General features: G+C 31.8%; 1 protein-coding gene across 1 annotated transcript in view; it reads left to right on the forward strand.

Moving 5' to 3' along the window:
• The window catches only part of LOC111680065 (protein spire), a 133,199-nt gene that overhangs the window by 71,366 nt on the left and 42,786 nt on the right, over positions 1–19,047 (forward strand). The window contains exon 4 of the mRNA XM_046949289.1: positions 18,396–18,513. Within this exon, the coding sequence (XP_046805245.1) occupies positions 18,396–18,513 (118 nt within the window). The remainder of the gene's footprint in view (positions 1–18,395; positions 18,514–19,047) is intronic.

Consider the following 19,047-nt stretch of genomic DNA (forward strand, 5'->3'; position numbering starts at 1 on the left):
ATGATCACAGAATTTTCTAATAACTTCCACTAACTTCTTTATCCTTTTTAAAAATGCGCAATATATGCGGATATAATTGATCCCATTAAAACCCAAAGTTTTCTTTCAAAAGTCCTATGGAAACCACATATCGTTGGTGTCCATATCATTCAATTCAAGTCAAAAGACATTCGCCTCCCATAGAACTTTGGCGGCGGCAAACTCTGTATCAAGTAAAAATCAACACAATACTGTAAATTCTGCAGAATCCCAAATCTTACAATTTTGTTTTGTTGACTCCCACCCAGGGACATGTTACCTTGATGAAAGACCCCATATCTTGGTGTGATTATTCTCAAATGTATCGTCAGCCTTTCCTTGGAAAACGCAGGTCAGAGCTTCTGACTTTGTCTTGTCCCGGTTATCGCGGAAGGAGAATTTCGATTGAATGTCGAATGCACGTATGTAAAATCTATGAACAATGTAATTGCCATTTGTCATAAGATGCACAAAGCGAGTCTTCAAAGATGCTCACTAGGGTTCTATAAATCGACTTTTGATTAATTGAACAATCGACTTTTTGTCAAAAAAAGTCAAAAGTCGAGGTCGACTATTTTGTTCCAAAAAAGTAGATAACTTGACTATCGTCTATAAAAAAGTCGAAAAGTCGACTTTGCAAAAAAAGTCGATAAGTCGGAAAAAGTGTTCAAATGGTGTTCAAATATCCATTTGTGGGATCAAAAAAGTTCTATTATGAGTTCCTTATATATAGCCAGACCATCACCTTTCCTGTTGAAAACTATTTTGAAAGAAGTGGTTCAGAAGTTTTGCCTTATAGTCCAGACCTTGCCTAGCCCGACTACTAACTGTTTCCATTGATGTAGAACGTCGCTCTCTCTGGTAATAGTTTTATTTTAGAGCAAGTTATATGAAATTGATTCTTTTTTTGGTGCGAAATCCGTATGTTTCCAAAATGGCGGCAAATTGTCAAAACAAACTATGGTCAATATTTTACAAACATTTGAAAAAAATTGCAAAATTTCCTTACTTAATCCAGTGTGAAAGATCAAATTAAAACTTGCAACTCTCGAAATGAACTCCTTTTCTATTATATACCTCTATAATAGTTTTTTTAATATCAATTCCATTATTGCATGTAATCTTCTATTTCACGTACTAGTATTATTGTTTTAAACCGTTTTCTTAGCGTGTGTGTCGGTTGGGGTTTTGAAAACAAAACGTACACCATACACCATAAGAACGGTACTTGTTTTTGAGACGTTTGTATTTAAACGAAAGATGAGGTTAAGGCGAAATAGCAGCAAATATATAAAGATTTTTAAAACAAAAGAAGAAAAATCAAAGAAATTGAAAAAAACAAAAACTAGAATGGAATTAAATATTTTTCCTCTGAGTCTTTGTTTTATTATTTGTTCTTCTAGTATTGTCTTTTTTTGTAAAAGTTGCACTACCACAACTACCACCACCAGTCACCATTATTATTATCATCAACATCATCATCGAAAGGCAAAATCCAATAATAATGTGCAACAAACACTTCTTTTTACTTCATGAAGAAAAACTAAATCGATTAAAACCAGTTAAACCAATTCAATTCAACTTGCAGCATAGTCTAAATGCATATAAAAGCACGAATATATAAAAGGTTTAGTAGCAAAAATAGTTATCTTTACTTTTATTGTTTTGCAAATAGATTGAAAAATACATTTCTTTTACTTTATAAATTTCGAAAACATATGAATTTTCTTTAAAAATGTGTTAACCTTAACATTCCATACCTATTAAGCAAAATCTGTCAAGTCCATTTTTTAAATTTGTTATTGATTTGCGATTTTTGTTGTTTGTACATTGGATCTCTTGCTAATGTTTATACAACTATCAGGCATCAGAAAAATTGAAAAATATATCATTATAAAATTATTTTAAACATAAAATAGAGTTAGCTAATTTTGCTTCTATACATCACCTATATAAACTGTACTAATAGTTTATAATAATAGCAATAAATATATACATATATATACATTGAAAAGCCAACATATATAGCTCATACATAAGTATTCTTTACTCGATTTGTACATAAATTACATGTAATATATACATTACATTACGACTACATGTTGTTGTTGCTATAAGCTAGAACGTGTATTATTGTGGTATGTCAAATAAACCATATTTACGATAAATTAAAACGTTTACTACTTTTTTTCTTCTTCTTCTTCTTTTTTTCTTCTTCTTCTTCTTTTTTTCTATATTTAAGGTGTTTAAGTCCATATTTATTTATTGTTAATACTACATAATAAAAAGAAACATAAATTTTTTAAATGTTTCTTGATTGATTAATAAAAATTTTTAATTATTACAAAGAAAAGAAGACAAAAAAATAAAATACAATTTTAATTAAAATTGTCTTAAGAAAAATATATATGAATTTTATAAGGCAACATCTGAGTTAGTTATTTAAATAATTTTTCTATCTAGAGACCGATAGGTATGGTTCTAAAGAGGGAAATTTTGCATAAATTGTTATATATTTATTTAGAAACAAAATTAGAAGAGTTGAAAGATTGCCTTTTTGAGATTACATGACATATTTTACAAACTGACCTCGACTTTTTGCTGTTAAAACTTTTTCAAATATATATTAAAAAAACTGAAATTTTTTCAAAATTCGGCGTTCGATATCTGGAAATAGACACAGAAATTTTAAAGCTTTCGAAAAGTATACATAGTCACTTAGTTAACAATACTAACTCTAAGTGCTACCGGTTCTAGTAGTACCACATTCGGTACGTTCTCGGTTGGACCTCACATCTAATCCAAGAAAAGGCCGAGCATACATTTGGCAGCATCTAGATTCCATACATTAGATAGATAGATGGATAGATAGGCAGATAGATGGATAGATAGGCAGATAGATGGATAGATAGGCAGATAGATAGATGGATAGATGGATAGATAGATGGATAGATAGATAGATAGATAGATAGATAGATAGATAGATAGATAGATAGATAGATAGATAGATAGATAGATAGATAGATAGATAGATAGATAGATAGATAGATAGATAGATAGATAGATAGATAGATATATAGATAGATATATAGATAGATAGATAGATAGATAGATAGATAGATAGATAGATAGATAGATAGATAGATAGATAGATAGATAGTTACGTAGTTAGTTGGTTATTTAGTTAATTTGTTAGTTAGCTACTTAGTTATTTATTTAATTATTTAGTTAGTTTATAAGTCCAATGCACGACTTCCGGTCTGGCAGAATAGAACACTTACATCAAACTTACCGGAGACCCACTTCACATATAATACATAATACGTTTTGGGAAATCTGATGGAAATCATAGAATATGTGAGATTCTTTTTCCGTCTATTATACAGATTCGAACATGTGACCATGTTCGAATATCGAATGCATTCCAAAAGTTGTAGATCATAGAAGAAAATTCGGTTAGTTTCGTTTCCTTTGATATATGAATAATTTATAGCAAATCACTTTCGCTTGGGAGCGACATTTTTAACACTAACGCTTTCATGCAGGAATCCGTATGAACTGGATAAAATGTCTTCAAAGTTGGAACTGGTACTGAACACAAATGAATATAAGATGTAGAATGCATTTCGTTTAAATACATTCGATATTTGTTGTTCAAAAATCGGCCGCATATCCATTTCATAGAGCAGCATATTGGATATATAGTCCTATCAATTTTTCAAGCTTAATTATTTCAGTGAATTTACTAATGAAATTTCAGATTACATCCTATAATTTATAATTTTTATTATCTTCTGCGAATTTCAAACATTTCCTACTTTTTCGTTCCATGAAAATCTAAAAATAATATATAAACAAAAATAATACATCTCTCCCACTTGCATAAAATGTCTTTTCCAAAGAATTTCAATTGTTTTCAATTATTTTCATATTTATTCCGCAGATAATCAATTGATGTTTTTTTTCTTTAGAAATTGCAATCAAAATTTCATATTTTCAATGAATCTTCAAACACAATTTTATTTCGTTTTTATTTTAGATTTTCTAAGAAGAAAGAATCTACTATTATTTGATATTATCTCATATAAAAGATCTCAGGAACACGTTTTAATATATAAAATGAAAACAAGAAAAAAACCTAAACTTAGATAAAATACTAACATCTAACCAGAAATAAACCTCCTAAGAAGAAAGTTTTAAACAAAGGCACATGATGTATAGGAACAACAAAACTATGATTTTTTTAACGTTTCATTGTTGAGCAGACAAACATATGCTAGAAGATTGTTGTTGTTATTGTTATTGTTGGTTCAATTCCCAAAACACTTGATCAAATTTCAAATACAATACGCGAAATAACAAAAAACAAAAACAACAACAACAGAAACTTTAAGTACACTTGTAATGAAGCCCCACGACTTAAAGAAGTCAAATTGTAAGTTTGAATAGTAGAATCATAGATGTACAGCAACAACAATAACAACCAAAAAAATCTCATATCATGGCGAAAACATTTCTAAGAGGATGAGATGGCACTTAAGGTAGCACTTTGCCATAAAACTAAAAATAACAACAACAACAAAAAAGTTCAATATAACATCAACCCAAATAATCAAAGTTAAATAATGTTTTCTTTTTTCATGCTAACTGCCAGAGTGTCTGTCTGTCTATCAGTCTTTCATTCTTTCGGCTTGTCTGTCTAATCAAAAAAAAAAATAAAGTTCTTTAAAATATAAAAATTTAAGTTGTTGTTGCTGTACAACAAGTATAACTAATGATATTGCAAAATGTGTAGAAAAAAAATCTAAAGAAAAATTGGAGAGATGTTGTAGTAGAACAACAAAAAATGGGTAATTGGCCCAAGTACCGTAAACATAAACTATAGATGATAAACTATAGATACCAACACCAATAGCAGAAATTTAAACGAGTTTAGTCTTTCATACGCAAATTCTATTTGCACTTTAACGATTTTCAAAAAAGAATATAGTGTAATCTGGACTATATAATAGTGTAAAGTCCGAACTGTAGAATATAGTCTAGACTATAGAATAGTCTATAATCTGGAATATTGAATAGTCTATAGTCTGGACTATAGAATAATCTATAGTCTGAAATATAGAATAGTCTATAGTCTGGGCTATAGAATAGTCTATAGTCTAGGCTATAGAATAGTCTATAGTCTGGACTATAGAATAGTCTATAGTCTGTACTATAGAATAGTCTATAGTCTGGACTATAGAATAGTCTATAGTCTGGACTATAGAATAGTCTATAGTCTGGACTATAGAATAGTCTATAGCCTGGCCTATAGAATAGTCTATAGTCTGGACTATAGAATAGTCTATAGTCTGGACTATAGAATAGTCTATAGTCTAAACTATAGAATAGTCTATAGTCTGGACTATAGAATAGTCTATAGTCTGGACTATAGAATAGTCTATAGCCTGGACTATAGAATAGTCTATAGTCTGGACTATAGAATATTCTATAGTCTGGACTATAGAATAGTCTATAGTCTGGACTATAGAATAGTCTATAATCTGGACTAAAGAATAGTCTATAGTCTGAACTATAGAATAGTCTATAGTCTGGACTATAGAACAGTCTATAGTCTGGACTATAGAATAGTCTATAGTCTGATATATAGAATAGTCTATAGTCTGATATATAGAATAGTCTATAGTCTGGACTGTAGAATTGTCTATAGTCTGGACTAGAGAATAGTCTGTAGTCTATACTAGAGAATAGTCTATAGTCTGGACTATAGAATAGTCTATAGTCGGGACTATAGAAGAGTATACATTCTGGATGGACTATAGAATAGTCTATAGTCTGGACTATAGAATATTCTATAGTCTGGACTATAGAATAGTCTATAGCCTGGACTATAGAATAGTCTATAGTCTGGACTATAGAATAGTCTATAGCCTGAACTATAGAATAGTCTATAGTCTGGACTAAAGAATAGTCTATAGTCTGGACTAAAGAATAGTCTATAGTCTGAACTATAGAATAGTCTATAGTCTGGACTATACAATAGTCTATAGTCTGGACTATATAATAGTCTATAGTCTGTACTATAGAATTGTCTATAGTCTGGACTATAGAATAGTCTATAGTCTGGACTATAGAATAGTCTATATTTTCCCATTGGAAAATGAGTAAAAACATAACACATTTTCCCTCAATGGGTTATGTTTTAAGCCTGTTTTGTTTTAAAATAAGAATTCATACTATAACATATCTGTTTTCTTAACTTGAAAAAACTCCTCACATGCAGCTGGAAGATCCACCTTTTCGACATTATGAAATGAATTTGCTAGTTTAAAAAGAACAAAATAATGAAAACAGGCTTTTGGCATAACATACAAACGTGTAGTGTAATGTAATCTAAACTCTTACTCCACTACGAGTCCACTAGTTGTTTTATTATACTTTTTCCTATTTGTTTATTTATTTTATGTTTTTTTTTACATTTTTATAGTCTTCCAACAGGAAGATTCTAAGTATTCATTCAATAATTTCATGCAACTTGTATGGAAAAAAAGAAGAAAAATAAATATCCATGGTATAACCAAGATCTCGAATAGAAAAGCACGATTTTGACCATGTGTTTATAAATATGTAAGACTGCTTAAATAAGAGGCAGACCAAAGCTAAAAGTAGTAAAACTTCAGCAAAAAAAAAAGAAAGGAAATGTTATGGCACACACAACAACTGGTATTAGAAGATGTTTGAGCAAAAAAAAAGGAACTAATCTTGGGTAATAGTTAGAAATAATAAGAAAAAATAGAAAATTATACAAATAAAACAGGGGAAGTATTCTTGTTAAAAATCTCTATTTTAATACTGCTTTGGTAATGCTGTCTAAAGACCCTTTAAGAATTTTTAGAATTACTTAAAATAAACGTTTTTCTTCAACGTGCAAGTTGTGTAACTGAAATGTATCTTTGAAAACATTTATAAAATGTTTGTTTTACCTTCAAGGTAAACAACTGCTGCAAATTCTTAGTTTTAACTTTGATTTAATGCTAAATTAGAAAGACATAAATCAAATATCTTGCACCTTAAAGCTAAATGATCTTATTAACATCTTATGTATTGGCCATTGCTGCAGTTAGCTACTGTTTTTTGTAGTTCTCGGAATATCAATAGACATTGTTTATTTTTATAATGAGATACTTGACATATTTACAAATTACTGACAGATCAAGAAAAACTGCATGAATTAAATTAAATTAAGAAAAAATATTCTAATTTATGGTCACATTCTGAACTATGGGGCAGGCAGACGTACAGGCTTTAGTATTTACTATGGTCCGTTCTATTTTCTATACTATAGTATAGAATATAGTCTATACAAAAGTCTACACTTTAGTCTATTTTATATACGATACTATAGTCTATACTCTAGGCTATATTCCGAACTTGTCTACTATAGCATATAAAATAGTCCAGACTATAGACTATTCAATATTCCAGACTATAGACTATTCTATAGTCCAGACTATAGACTATTCTATAGTCCAGACTATAGACTACTCTATAGTCCAGACTATAGACTGTTCTATAGTCCAGACTATAAACTATTCTATGGTCCAGACTATAAAATATTCTATAGTCCAGACTATAGACTATTCTATAGTCCTGACAATATACTATTCAATAGTCCAGACTATAGACTATTCAATAGTCCAGACTATAGACTATTCAATAGTCCAGACTATAGACTATTCAATAGTCCAGACTATAGACTATTCAATAGTCTAGACTATAGACTATTCTATAGTCCTGACAATAGACTATTCAATAGTCCAGACTATAGACAACTCTATAGTTCAGAATATAGTCTAGAGTCAAGACTATGGACTGTACAATAGTCCAGACTATAGACCATTCTATAGTCCATACTAAAGACTATTCTATAGTCCAGACTATAGACTATTCTATAGTCCTGACAATAGACTATTCAATAGTCCAGACTATAGACTATTCAATAGTCTAGACTATACTATAGTCTAGACTATAGACTACTCTATAGTCCAGACTAAAGACTATTCTATAGTCCAGACTATAGACTATTCCATAGTCCAGACTATAGACTATTCTATAGTCCAGACTGCAGACTATTCTATAGTCCAGACTGTAGAGTATTCTATAGTCCAGACTGTAGACTATTCTATAGTCCAGACTATAGACTATTCAATAGTCTAGACTATAGACTATTCAATAGTCCAGACAATAGACTATTCAATAGTCTAGACTATAGACTATTCTATAGTCCTGACTATAGACTATTTAATAGTCCAGACTATAGACTATTCTATAGTTCAGAATATAGTCTAGAGTCAAGACTATGGACTGTACAATAGTCCAAACTATAGACTATTCTATAGTCCAGACTATAGACTATTCTATAGTCCAGACTATAAACTATTCTATAGTCCAGACTATAAACTATTCTGTAGTCCAGACTATAAAATATTCTATAGTCCAGACTATAAACTATTTTATATTCCAGACTATAGACTATTCTATAGTCCAGACTATAGACTATTCTATAGTCCCGACAAAAGACTATTCTAAAGTCTAGATTATAGACCATTCTATAGTTCAGGCTATTGACTATTCTATAGTTCTAACTATAAACTATTCTATAGCCCCAACAAAAAGTCTAGACTATAGTCTATTTAATAGTTCAGGCTATAGACTATTCTATAGTCCAGAATAGACTATTCTATAGTCCATACCAAATGACCCTTCTATATTCCAGACAAGAAGACTGTACTTTAGCCCAGACTAAAGACTATTCTATTGCCCAAACTATAGACTATTCTATAATCCCGAATTAAGACTATTCCATAGTCCACACTATATACTATTCCATAGACTATTCTATAGTACCGACAAAAAGACTCTTCTATAGTCTAGAATATAGACTATTCTATAGTCTAGACTATAGACTATTCTATAGTCCAGAATATAGGCTATAGTTTAGACTCTTGTCCAGGCTTAAGGCCCGGCTACTGTCCAGACTATAATCCCGGCTATATTTCTTGTACTATATTATAATCTCGGCTATAATAAACTGTAATCGAAGCCATAGTTTATACTGTAGTCCAGGCTTGAGTATAAAAAATAATTCACACGTTTATCTATACTACAGTCTAGAGTTTAGTCTATACTAGAGTCCAGTTCCGGACTATAGTCTATATTTAAGTTCAGATTATAGTCTATTCAACAATCCAGACTTTATTATATAATCCACTGTAGTCTATGGTGTACACAAACTGTAGTCTATGGTATACACTTAGCTCAAACTGTAGAATACACTATAAACCAAACTCTAGTCCCTTTTCAAAAATAAAAAAATCGACTTGATTTCTAATTAGCACATTCAAATTAGTTCTCACCCATCCCATAACATTTCCACACTTGATTTAGTTTAATGGAATATCGATTGAAATGTTTTAAATGTCAAAAATTGAAAATACAAACAAACACAGACTGACAACATGAAGCCTTTAAGAAAACAAACACACACACACACATACACTAACTGGTAAATAATATGGACATAAAGACTAAGATTTAAATAAAAAAATAACATATTAACAATTATTTTTTTTCAGTTTTTTTAAAAGTTTATTTTCTAAATACAAACAAAAATTGTTTAGTTTTAGATGATAGTTTTTTCACATTTTCTGCTGCTTACAGATCTCAAATTAACCTCATTCCCAGGGTATTGTTAAGAAAAATTGTTGGAAACAAAAAATAGTTGTAAATTGTAGTAGAGGTAACTACAACTCCAACACTGAATATCATAATAATAATATAATATAATAAAATACAATAATAATAAACATAAACTAAAAATTAAAGAAACAACAACAGCAGCAACAGCAGCAACAGCAACAAGAAAAATATAAATGTATAACTAAATCAACAATAACACAAAGTTTCTATATAAAATGTAGTTTAAAGAAAAAAACTTTACGAAAAACAAAAACAATAACAAACATGAACAAAATGTCATAGAAATGTTATAAAACCAACACTTAGTCAACTGTAACTGAATAAATGCCCTGGCAGACTGACGCTCTAAGACAGACAGACAGACAACCAGGCTTAGTTAAATTTAAACAATATACAAACATAAAGACAGACAGACAGACCCCTAGAGACCAGAGACCAACCTAACAACAACTCATTCACTCCAATTTAAACAAACCATCAGCCAAAAAATACAAAAACAATAACTGACAACAAACTATTTACAATAATCAGCCTTTGGATTTTGAAATATATTTTGCAGTCAAAATAAAATCGACATTAAACAACAACTATAATGGAAAAAAATATGCAAAATGTCAAATATATATATAAATAAATATGTAAACAACAATATTTAAAGTTTAAAAAATATAAATAAATATTGCTGTACATTTGTTTTAAATTGTTGGAATATAACTTTATAATTCTTTAAGAAAGAAGTTTTTTAAAACATTTAACCCTATGAGATCCAAACATTCATTAAAACCTATGATCCCAGATTATAAACACTTCCTAACACAGATGTGATAAACTATTTTGTTAAATTATTACTGTATTTCCACCCATAAACAACACTAATATCCCAGCCCTTAAAGGATTAATGCAGCAAAATCAGTGTGCTGCCTTAATAAATGCAACAACACAAAACAATCAAAAAACACAAACTTTTTTTGTTAATGTATAATTCAACAATGTACTAAATAAGTTTAAAACAAACACTAACAACTTATAATCATTAACATCACCTGATAATTAACATAAACAACATCGACGACACAATAATGATGAGCAACATATACTTTAAATTTGATTATAAAAACAATAAATTCCAAAAAAACACATACAAAAAACATAAACAAAAAAACTACAACAAAATTATTTACTACACTTTCGCCGTCACCGAGCGCTCATATTTCTTCTAGTGGCTCAATCAAATGTGTGGGCGGCAGCAACAAGTTGACAAATATTAAAACAAAGGCAAAAAACAAGAAAAACAAAACATTAAAATGCAACATTAAATTGACTACTGCTAAGCATTATTGTTACTTTGTTCACTGTGCAACAGCAGCGTCATCATTATGTTGCCACACAAAAAATACAATTTTGTTATGTAGTTATACCGAATTTTAAACACCCAACAGCAATTTAAGTTACAAGTATTGAGTAGATCATTGTCTACACTATTTTCAGACAAAAGTCTTCTTTATAGAACGGACTATAGCCTTTTCTATAGGCGAGTCTATAGCCTATTCTCAAAGTCACAATAAAACTGCTCTATAGGACGGACTAAAATCTACTCTTTAGATCAAAATATAGTCTACAAGTCGGACTATAATTTATTCTATAGGACAGATTTTTATTTACTCTATATGTCATACTAAATATTCTCTACGCGAGACTATGGTCTATTGGCCAGAATGTAGTACTGTACCAGACTATAGTCTATTCTAGTTCAGCTCTAGATCAGTTTTAGTTCAGTTCTAGTTCAGTTCTAGTTCAGTTCTAGTTCTAGTTCAGTTCTAGTTCAGTTCTAGTTCAGTTCTAGTTCTAGTTCAGTTCTAGTTCAGTTCTAGTTCAGTTCTAGTTCTAGTTCAGTTCTAGTTCAGTTCTAGTTCAGTTCTAGTTCAGTTCTAGTTCAGTTCTAGTTCAGTTTTATTTCAGTTCTAGTTCAGTTCTAGTTCAGCTCTAGTTCAGTTCTAGTTCAGTTTCAGTTCAGTTCTAGTTCAGTTCTAGTTCAATTCTAATTCAGTTCCAGTTCAGTTATAGTTCTGGTTCAGTTGTAGAAAATAGGAGATCGTACAGCACCTATATTCTAGACTATATAAAGCTTTAAGAGGTATAGTGCCGTTATTTAAACGTGTTACAAACTAATTTATAATATTAACATACCCTCGATTATTTGGGATAGGTTAAACAACGGTGCTGGTGGTAGTGGTGGTAATAAATGATGTTGGAATGAAAACATGACTGTCATGAATACAAGCCTGATGATGAACTGTAGTCAAAAAGAAGATAATAATGATGAGACTACTATGATGAGCATTGACGATGACAATAATGTGATGTGTTCATTCAGTGTGAAAATAAGTGGTAAAATTGGATTATTATGTTTTTTGTTTTGTTTGTTTTTCGGTTGCAATTTTTGTGCCGTGCCGTGTTGTATGCAGTTAGTTGCATTTCAAATTCAGGCAATTTATATGTATGAATGTTGTTTGTCTGCATATTACAACAATTTTAGAAGAAAAAAAATTTAAATTGTTAAAAAATAGTAATAATAAGACTACAACAACATTATTTGTGTGCTGTTGACAACAGTTTTTTAAAAAGATAAGAAGCGGTAAAACAACATTAAGCAGCAACAATTTAAAGCCCCTGTTAGACAATCTTAATTTCTTGTATTTCTATTTCACTTTGATGATGTTGGAAATATATTTGGGTCATACTTGTATTAATGTCGGGAGGTATAAACGAAAGACACGCACTTTTGTTAGAGAGATTGGAAATAATTTAAAACAAACATTAGAGGAAACCCAATAAATATTTGGGTTTTTGAAATTCTATATTTAGACAATGTAAGTTATTATAGGGGCCTTTAGATACACATTTTTAAGAAAAGTCTAGTGGGGAAACTTAAGTTTTCCTCCTTCTTCTATAGACTTTTTACCCCAATGACACTTGGAAAAATCCAAAGACTTGTCAACTTCAATTTCTAAATGTACAAGTATTTATTACCACAATAAAGCATGTAGAGGTCAATTTAAAAGGTCAAACTATTCTTGCCAACTAACTCCCACATAAAAACTAAAACAAAAGCAAAAACTACAAACCAAAGTCGTTTTAAATATCAAATTCTATTCAATAATATAATAAAAGGTTTGAAAAATAGCACATTCAACAATTAGTTCCATATTTTTAAAAAGCAAAAAGAGGGAGAAACCATAAGTAGAAAAAAATCTACATAAAATCTGGCATTGATGTGTAATTTTATTCAGCAAAAAAATGAAAAAATTACATGAAAAAAATCACACAAAAAAACAGATTAAAGTATTTAGCAAGTGGCCTGTAAATTTTCCTAAATAATAATTATGTGTTTTTTTACTGAATACCATTTTAATACACTGAAAGAATAATATGAAACTAAACAGAACTAAAAGACAAAAGTCATTAAACGATTTGGTTTCAAAAAGTATTATTTTCGATTTAAAATGCAATACGATTATAAAATGCAATTATAGCCCTAAATAATTTAGTCCCATAGTGGTATTGATAAAAATATTTTTCAAATCTAATCTAGAGATCAGTATTAATTCATAAATTATATTTATCTGATTTAAAAATATAGAACACGAGTTTATTTTATATATAGCCTCTGTTGAGTCGGCAACAGGTTGGCCTCTGTTGAGTCGGCAACAGCACCTAGAGACGCAACCAGTACACCGAAGTACGAATCCGTCAACTTTACTCACAGAGAACACACTGTTGTAAATCTGGTCCTCCAATCTGACCGGGATTGAAAATTGGATTGGTCTACCGCTTGGCTTAGTCCTTGCATAGATTGCCAGAGGTCTGACCAGAGCACCGCATAATCTGGTACTACGGGTGGCCAGTTGCCCGCAGGACTATGTCCTGGTTGGTCGAGGTTCCTTCGGGATCCACGTAGTGGCTGTTGGTTGAACCCAAATTCGCGGGAAGAGTATAAGTGGCGGTTAAAAGACTGATGCATGATAATAGTCAATATTTCGGGATAAGAGTTCGGTGCTGTTGCCGAAAATCAACAGATACCCCACAGAGGAGTGACTGTGGGACTAAGCGTTGGAAATGGGTTGGAGTCAATTGTATATGATACGGAATGAATGTAGAGGTATGCGGGACTCATCCACCCGTATACCTAAATGAGTGTGTCGTATGTTTTTCTCTATGAATGTGTCGGATAAATGAGATGTGTGCTGGGTTGAATGATGATGGATGAAAGGTATCATATACAAGTGATACCAAATAATTTTCCTTCCTTGTCCAGATATGTTCAGGGTTTACTCTGTTCATATCAGACTTGCCACAGCGTGTCACTGTGAGTAAGAACGATGTCTACGGCTTATTGATGGATCGTGCTTCGGTCCACCGGTTACGTCTCTAGGTGCTGTTGCCGAATCAACAGAGTCATAGTAGTGTGGTTGTCTTACAACGTGACTACATTGGCAAGAGATTAGATAGCTCGAGTACTCCAGCAAAGTACTTGGTACCGGTCATAGCCAATGTGCAAAAATTGCCACCTGAGTCTTCATTGAAGACAAAGGGGCGGTGGTAGACCGTTCTCAAGTCTACCCTGTGGATGAAAAAGACCACCGTGAGATAAGGCCGACACGGCAGGTGCTCACGTTAAAACTATCGACAGTCTGTTGTAAATCTGGTCCCCCCGGGGGCATGTTTCCATGATGAAATCTCCATCATGGTGAATTGCAATCTGCCGGGACTATAAACTGGTGATGTCAAATGTATCCTTGGCTTCGCCTCGGAATGATTTGGCATGAAGTCTAACCAGAGCACCATATAATCTGGAACTACGGGTGGCCAGTTGCACGCAGAACTATGTCCTGGATGGTCAGTTGGTTGAGGTTCCTTCGGGATCCACGTAGTGGTTTAATATCCAAAATAGCGTTGAGTGAATGTTGGTTTAAGGACTGATATATCCTATACCTAATGGGTTGGATAAATCTCTCTTCGAACAGGTCTGTGTACAAAGCAGCATATGCTGGATTCCTAAACCCGATCGGTATCTCTTACCGTTCGTGTATTATATGCTGTCATTCCGTAGATCGATCTTTATGATCATGGGAATGGAACTGATGCTAAAATTGGTGAAAGATCGAGAAAGTTTCCATATATTGGAGATTAGTATCGATTTAGTATACCTTTTTACGCTTCGGGGAAGTTCTTCGGTGCTGTTGCTATCTCAAAAGAATATATTATAATGCTGCGCGACTATTTGTCGGTGCAATTATTTGAATTAATTGACTTTTGAAATTTCTACTTCCTTTGTTACATTGATCGGTCATAAAAGAGTGATCCTGATCCATTTTGTTGGGTATTTCGGACTACCAAATATGTATCTAGGTGCTGTTGCCAAAACAACAGAGCCATCTCAGTAGTGTGGTTGTGCGGGCTTAAAGAGGTAATAGAATGCACTGGAATGGGTCATTAGATGATGGAGATTGCATTTTTAATAATGCAATTCATTCATGACATCATTAAGGGTGGTCACTTTCGCATTGTCGGAAGATTGATTTTACCTGATGTTGGGACTTGTCACCCCCTTTTATTGATTCCAATGTGGCATGTCATTCCGCAATGGGGATACTATGGCAAGATATTAGATAGCTCGAGTACTTCAACAAAGTGCTTGTACATGGACCGGACATCCATGTACAAAAATTTCTACTTAAGTTCTTCATTGAGGAATTCAGGGGCGCATGGTAGATGGAGGATGAAAAAGACCACTGTGAGATAAGGCCTTCAAGGCAGGTGCTCACGTTAATATTTCGACATTCATGTGGTAAATCTGGTATAAAAAAGTTTTCTCGAAACAAATCTGGACAAAAAAGGAAAATTCAATGGTATCACTTGTATTAGACCCCTTTCATCCTTCACTATTTAATCCAGCACACTTTTCATTCATCCTACACTTATCTGACATACATCAGTCACTCATAGAGAACCTCTTTAATGGCATTGTGTACGTTGTTTTTGGGTTTTACAAAGTCCATCAAATCAACAATTAAGTTCATTAAAAGACAGAATGACTCTGAAGGCTGTGCATTAATTGCTTCGTCTTGAGTCGTGTGTTCTTTGCGGTGGCGTTCTTTTGGTAGCCGCACTTCATTGGAAAGGGTTTATTTGATTTTTCCCACCTGGATTTGTAGTACCACTGCGAGAAAAACTGCTTACTGGAGTAAAATAGTGTTCCTGTCCTGCACTCCTTTTTGTGATTGTTGCTTGTAGCATTATCTGTTACCTTAGCCAAGCTTACCGGGGTAACATTGCAGGCGCTGGATTTCGACGACTGGTAGCCTGCTCGCGCACTACCCAAAGCCGCCGGTACTGGGGTCATTACTCCCTGCACCGTAATTTAATTTTCCTTAATTAACTTTTCCATGTTGTTTTGTTATTCCGGGATCCTACCCGTAGCGTTTTTGACCTAACCGCCAGGATATTGATTTGCAGCCGCCCCTTACTTGGGGAACAGACGCTGACCAGAGAGCCGATCAATATGAAACTTCTGGGTTTAAATATGACATAAGGAACCACGAAGACGTCACTATTCTAATTACACCTCTCTAGAGGGTACCTCTTGTGGGGGATGCTTACTTACTGGCGGCATCTGATCGCCATGTCACAGAATCGTCATTAGGCTCGTGTAACCTTTTTCTAGCATGCCCTCGAATTCTGCCGCTCATGGTCGGGGACTGCTTATCTATCGCAGCTGGCCTACATATTTGTAGGTCGTTCAGCTATCCGCCACCTGCTGACCCCGATAGTAGCCAGAGCCACGGCCCTATCGATCTATGTATCTATCTATCTATCTGTCTATCTATCTATCTATCTATCTATCTATCTATCTATCTATCTATCTATCTATCTATCTATCTATCTATCTATCTATCTATCTACCTATCTATCTATCTATCTATCTATCTATCTATCTATCTATCTATCTATCTATCTATCTATCTATTTATCTATCTATCTATCTATATATCTATCTATCTATCTATCTATCTATATATCTATCTATCTATCTATCTATCTATCTATCTATCTATCTATCTATCAATCGCTAGTCGCTAGAATTTGTTGATTCCTTGCTGTGGATATTTTTTCCAGTGCATTTTATTTCAGTCTGAAAAAAAATTCTCATAATTTGTTGTATATTTTCTCTCTTGTTGCACATATCAGTGGCTAGTAACTGGGAACTCATTCTAGTGTGGAAAAATGTATGATGTAATCAAAATGCATTCATTACTAACCAGGGGAGTTTTTTTCGAAATAGTTTTTATATTTTCTTGCATCTCGTTTAAATCATTGTTGAAGAGTTTTTTACTTAATTTTTTTTTTGTTTCGAAATTACATTTGTTTAAATATTAAAAATATGATGATGATGAAGCTAACGATGACCATCATGCAACACTCATCATACGTTGGAAAAGAACACATATAATCTAAACTTTTTTCTTCGAGTTAGTGAACGGTTAGTAGTGGTACCATCATGCACCACAACAATAAAAACAAGTAAAGTAGATTTTGAGCGAATAATATAGTAGTCTAAATGTAATTTTTTTCTCGTTGTTGTTTTTTTTTATTCAGCTTCTTATTTCATTATATTTCATTTATGAGATAATCATAATTTTATTTATATTTTTGTTACTTTTTTTTGTAGGCCATTGTTTTTTGCATTTTTTTCTATACGTTTTTAAAAGTTTATTTTTATTTCGATGGTGATGAAGAAAAAAAGTAAGAAAAAAACAAGATTTATTATAAAACATGTAAATGGAATTTTTAAAGGTCATCAGAAAAACATGATAATGTAGTGTTTTTTTTAATTATTTATTTTTTTTGTAACAATTACAATATAAAAATATTTAGTCAGAATATAAGACATATATTTATGATTTAGTATATGTAAACTGAAAAAAGTGAAGTAGTTCTAAAGAAAATGTTTCTTAAAGTTAAAAATATAATTTAAATTTTTAGGAATTCTTTGATAGATATGTTTTGAAAGATTGCTGCTATTTTTTCACTTTTATAGATAATTCTAGGACCATTTTCCTTTCAACGTGTCCGATCCCATCTTTTTCGCAATATATTCTCCAGGAAAATCTTAAATTTTGTTAATTTTTGAGAAGGTATTTTCTATATTTTTCTACAAAAATATCGAATTAATCCCTGAAAACACCGATTATTTCAAATTGTTTCTCATATTCTACGCACTGTAAATGTTGTTCTCTTAAAAAAGAATTTACTTATAATTAAATAAAAATTTAAAATTGCATGTTGAAATACCATTATTATCTTCACCAATTCCATGGAAACGCTAGAAATTCCTTAATACTTGACAACAGACAATTTTCCCACTAACACTACGTTTAGCATGTGAAAATGATCTCTAACTATATATATAACAAATTCTTTGAGAAAGAGCTTCTCAAAGAACAATAACATAGGGTTTAGGAAGTAAGTTAAACGAAAAATACTAGGGTTTCTTGTTTAAGAACTATTTTAAAATTTGTATGATTTTTATTTTAAATTTTTTTTTTTTTTCATTGCAGATTTTACGTAATGTTGCTGTTATTGTTTACAATGCCTTGGATTATAATCTGCACGAAGATGAACAGTGTCAAATGTCCCAAGAATTGGAAGAACTTATAACCCACATGACAGAAGATGGTAAGTTTAGGAAACCACCACGGGTTAAGTTAGGAAAATAAAACACTAATACTTTAAAGATCAAACTAAAGATTGATCAATAAACCAATATATAGATTGATCTTTACAGACTATAGATTAATCTACACTAAAGACTATTTTCTAGATTCATCTATATACTAATCTATAGATTAATCTATAGACCTGTCTATAAATGGATCTATAGACCTGTCTTTTGATTGATATATAGAAGAGTCTAGATTGATCTATAGACCTGTCTATTGATTGACCTACAGAGGTGTGTATAGATTGATCTATAAACCTGTCTATAGATTGATTTATAGACCTGTCTATAGATTGATTTATAGATCTGTCTATAGATTGATTACTAGACCTGTCTATAGATTGACCTATAGACCTGTCTATAGATTGATCTATAGACCTGTCTATAGATTGATCTATAGACCAGTCTATAGATTGATCTATAGAACAGTCTATAGATTGATCTATAGAACAGTCTATAGATTGATCTACAGACCAGTCTATAGATTGATC

Source organism: Lucilia cuprina, chromosome 2 (genome assembly GCF_022045245.1).
Source record: "Lucilia cuprina isolate Lc7/37 chromosome 2, ASM2204524v1, whole genome shotgun sequence".
NCBI classification, from domain to species: domain Eukaryota; kingdom Metazoa; phylum Arthropoda; class Insecta; order Diptera; family Calliphoridae; genus Lucilia; species Lucilia cuprina.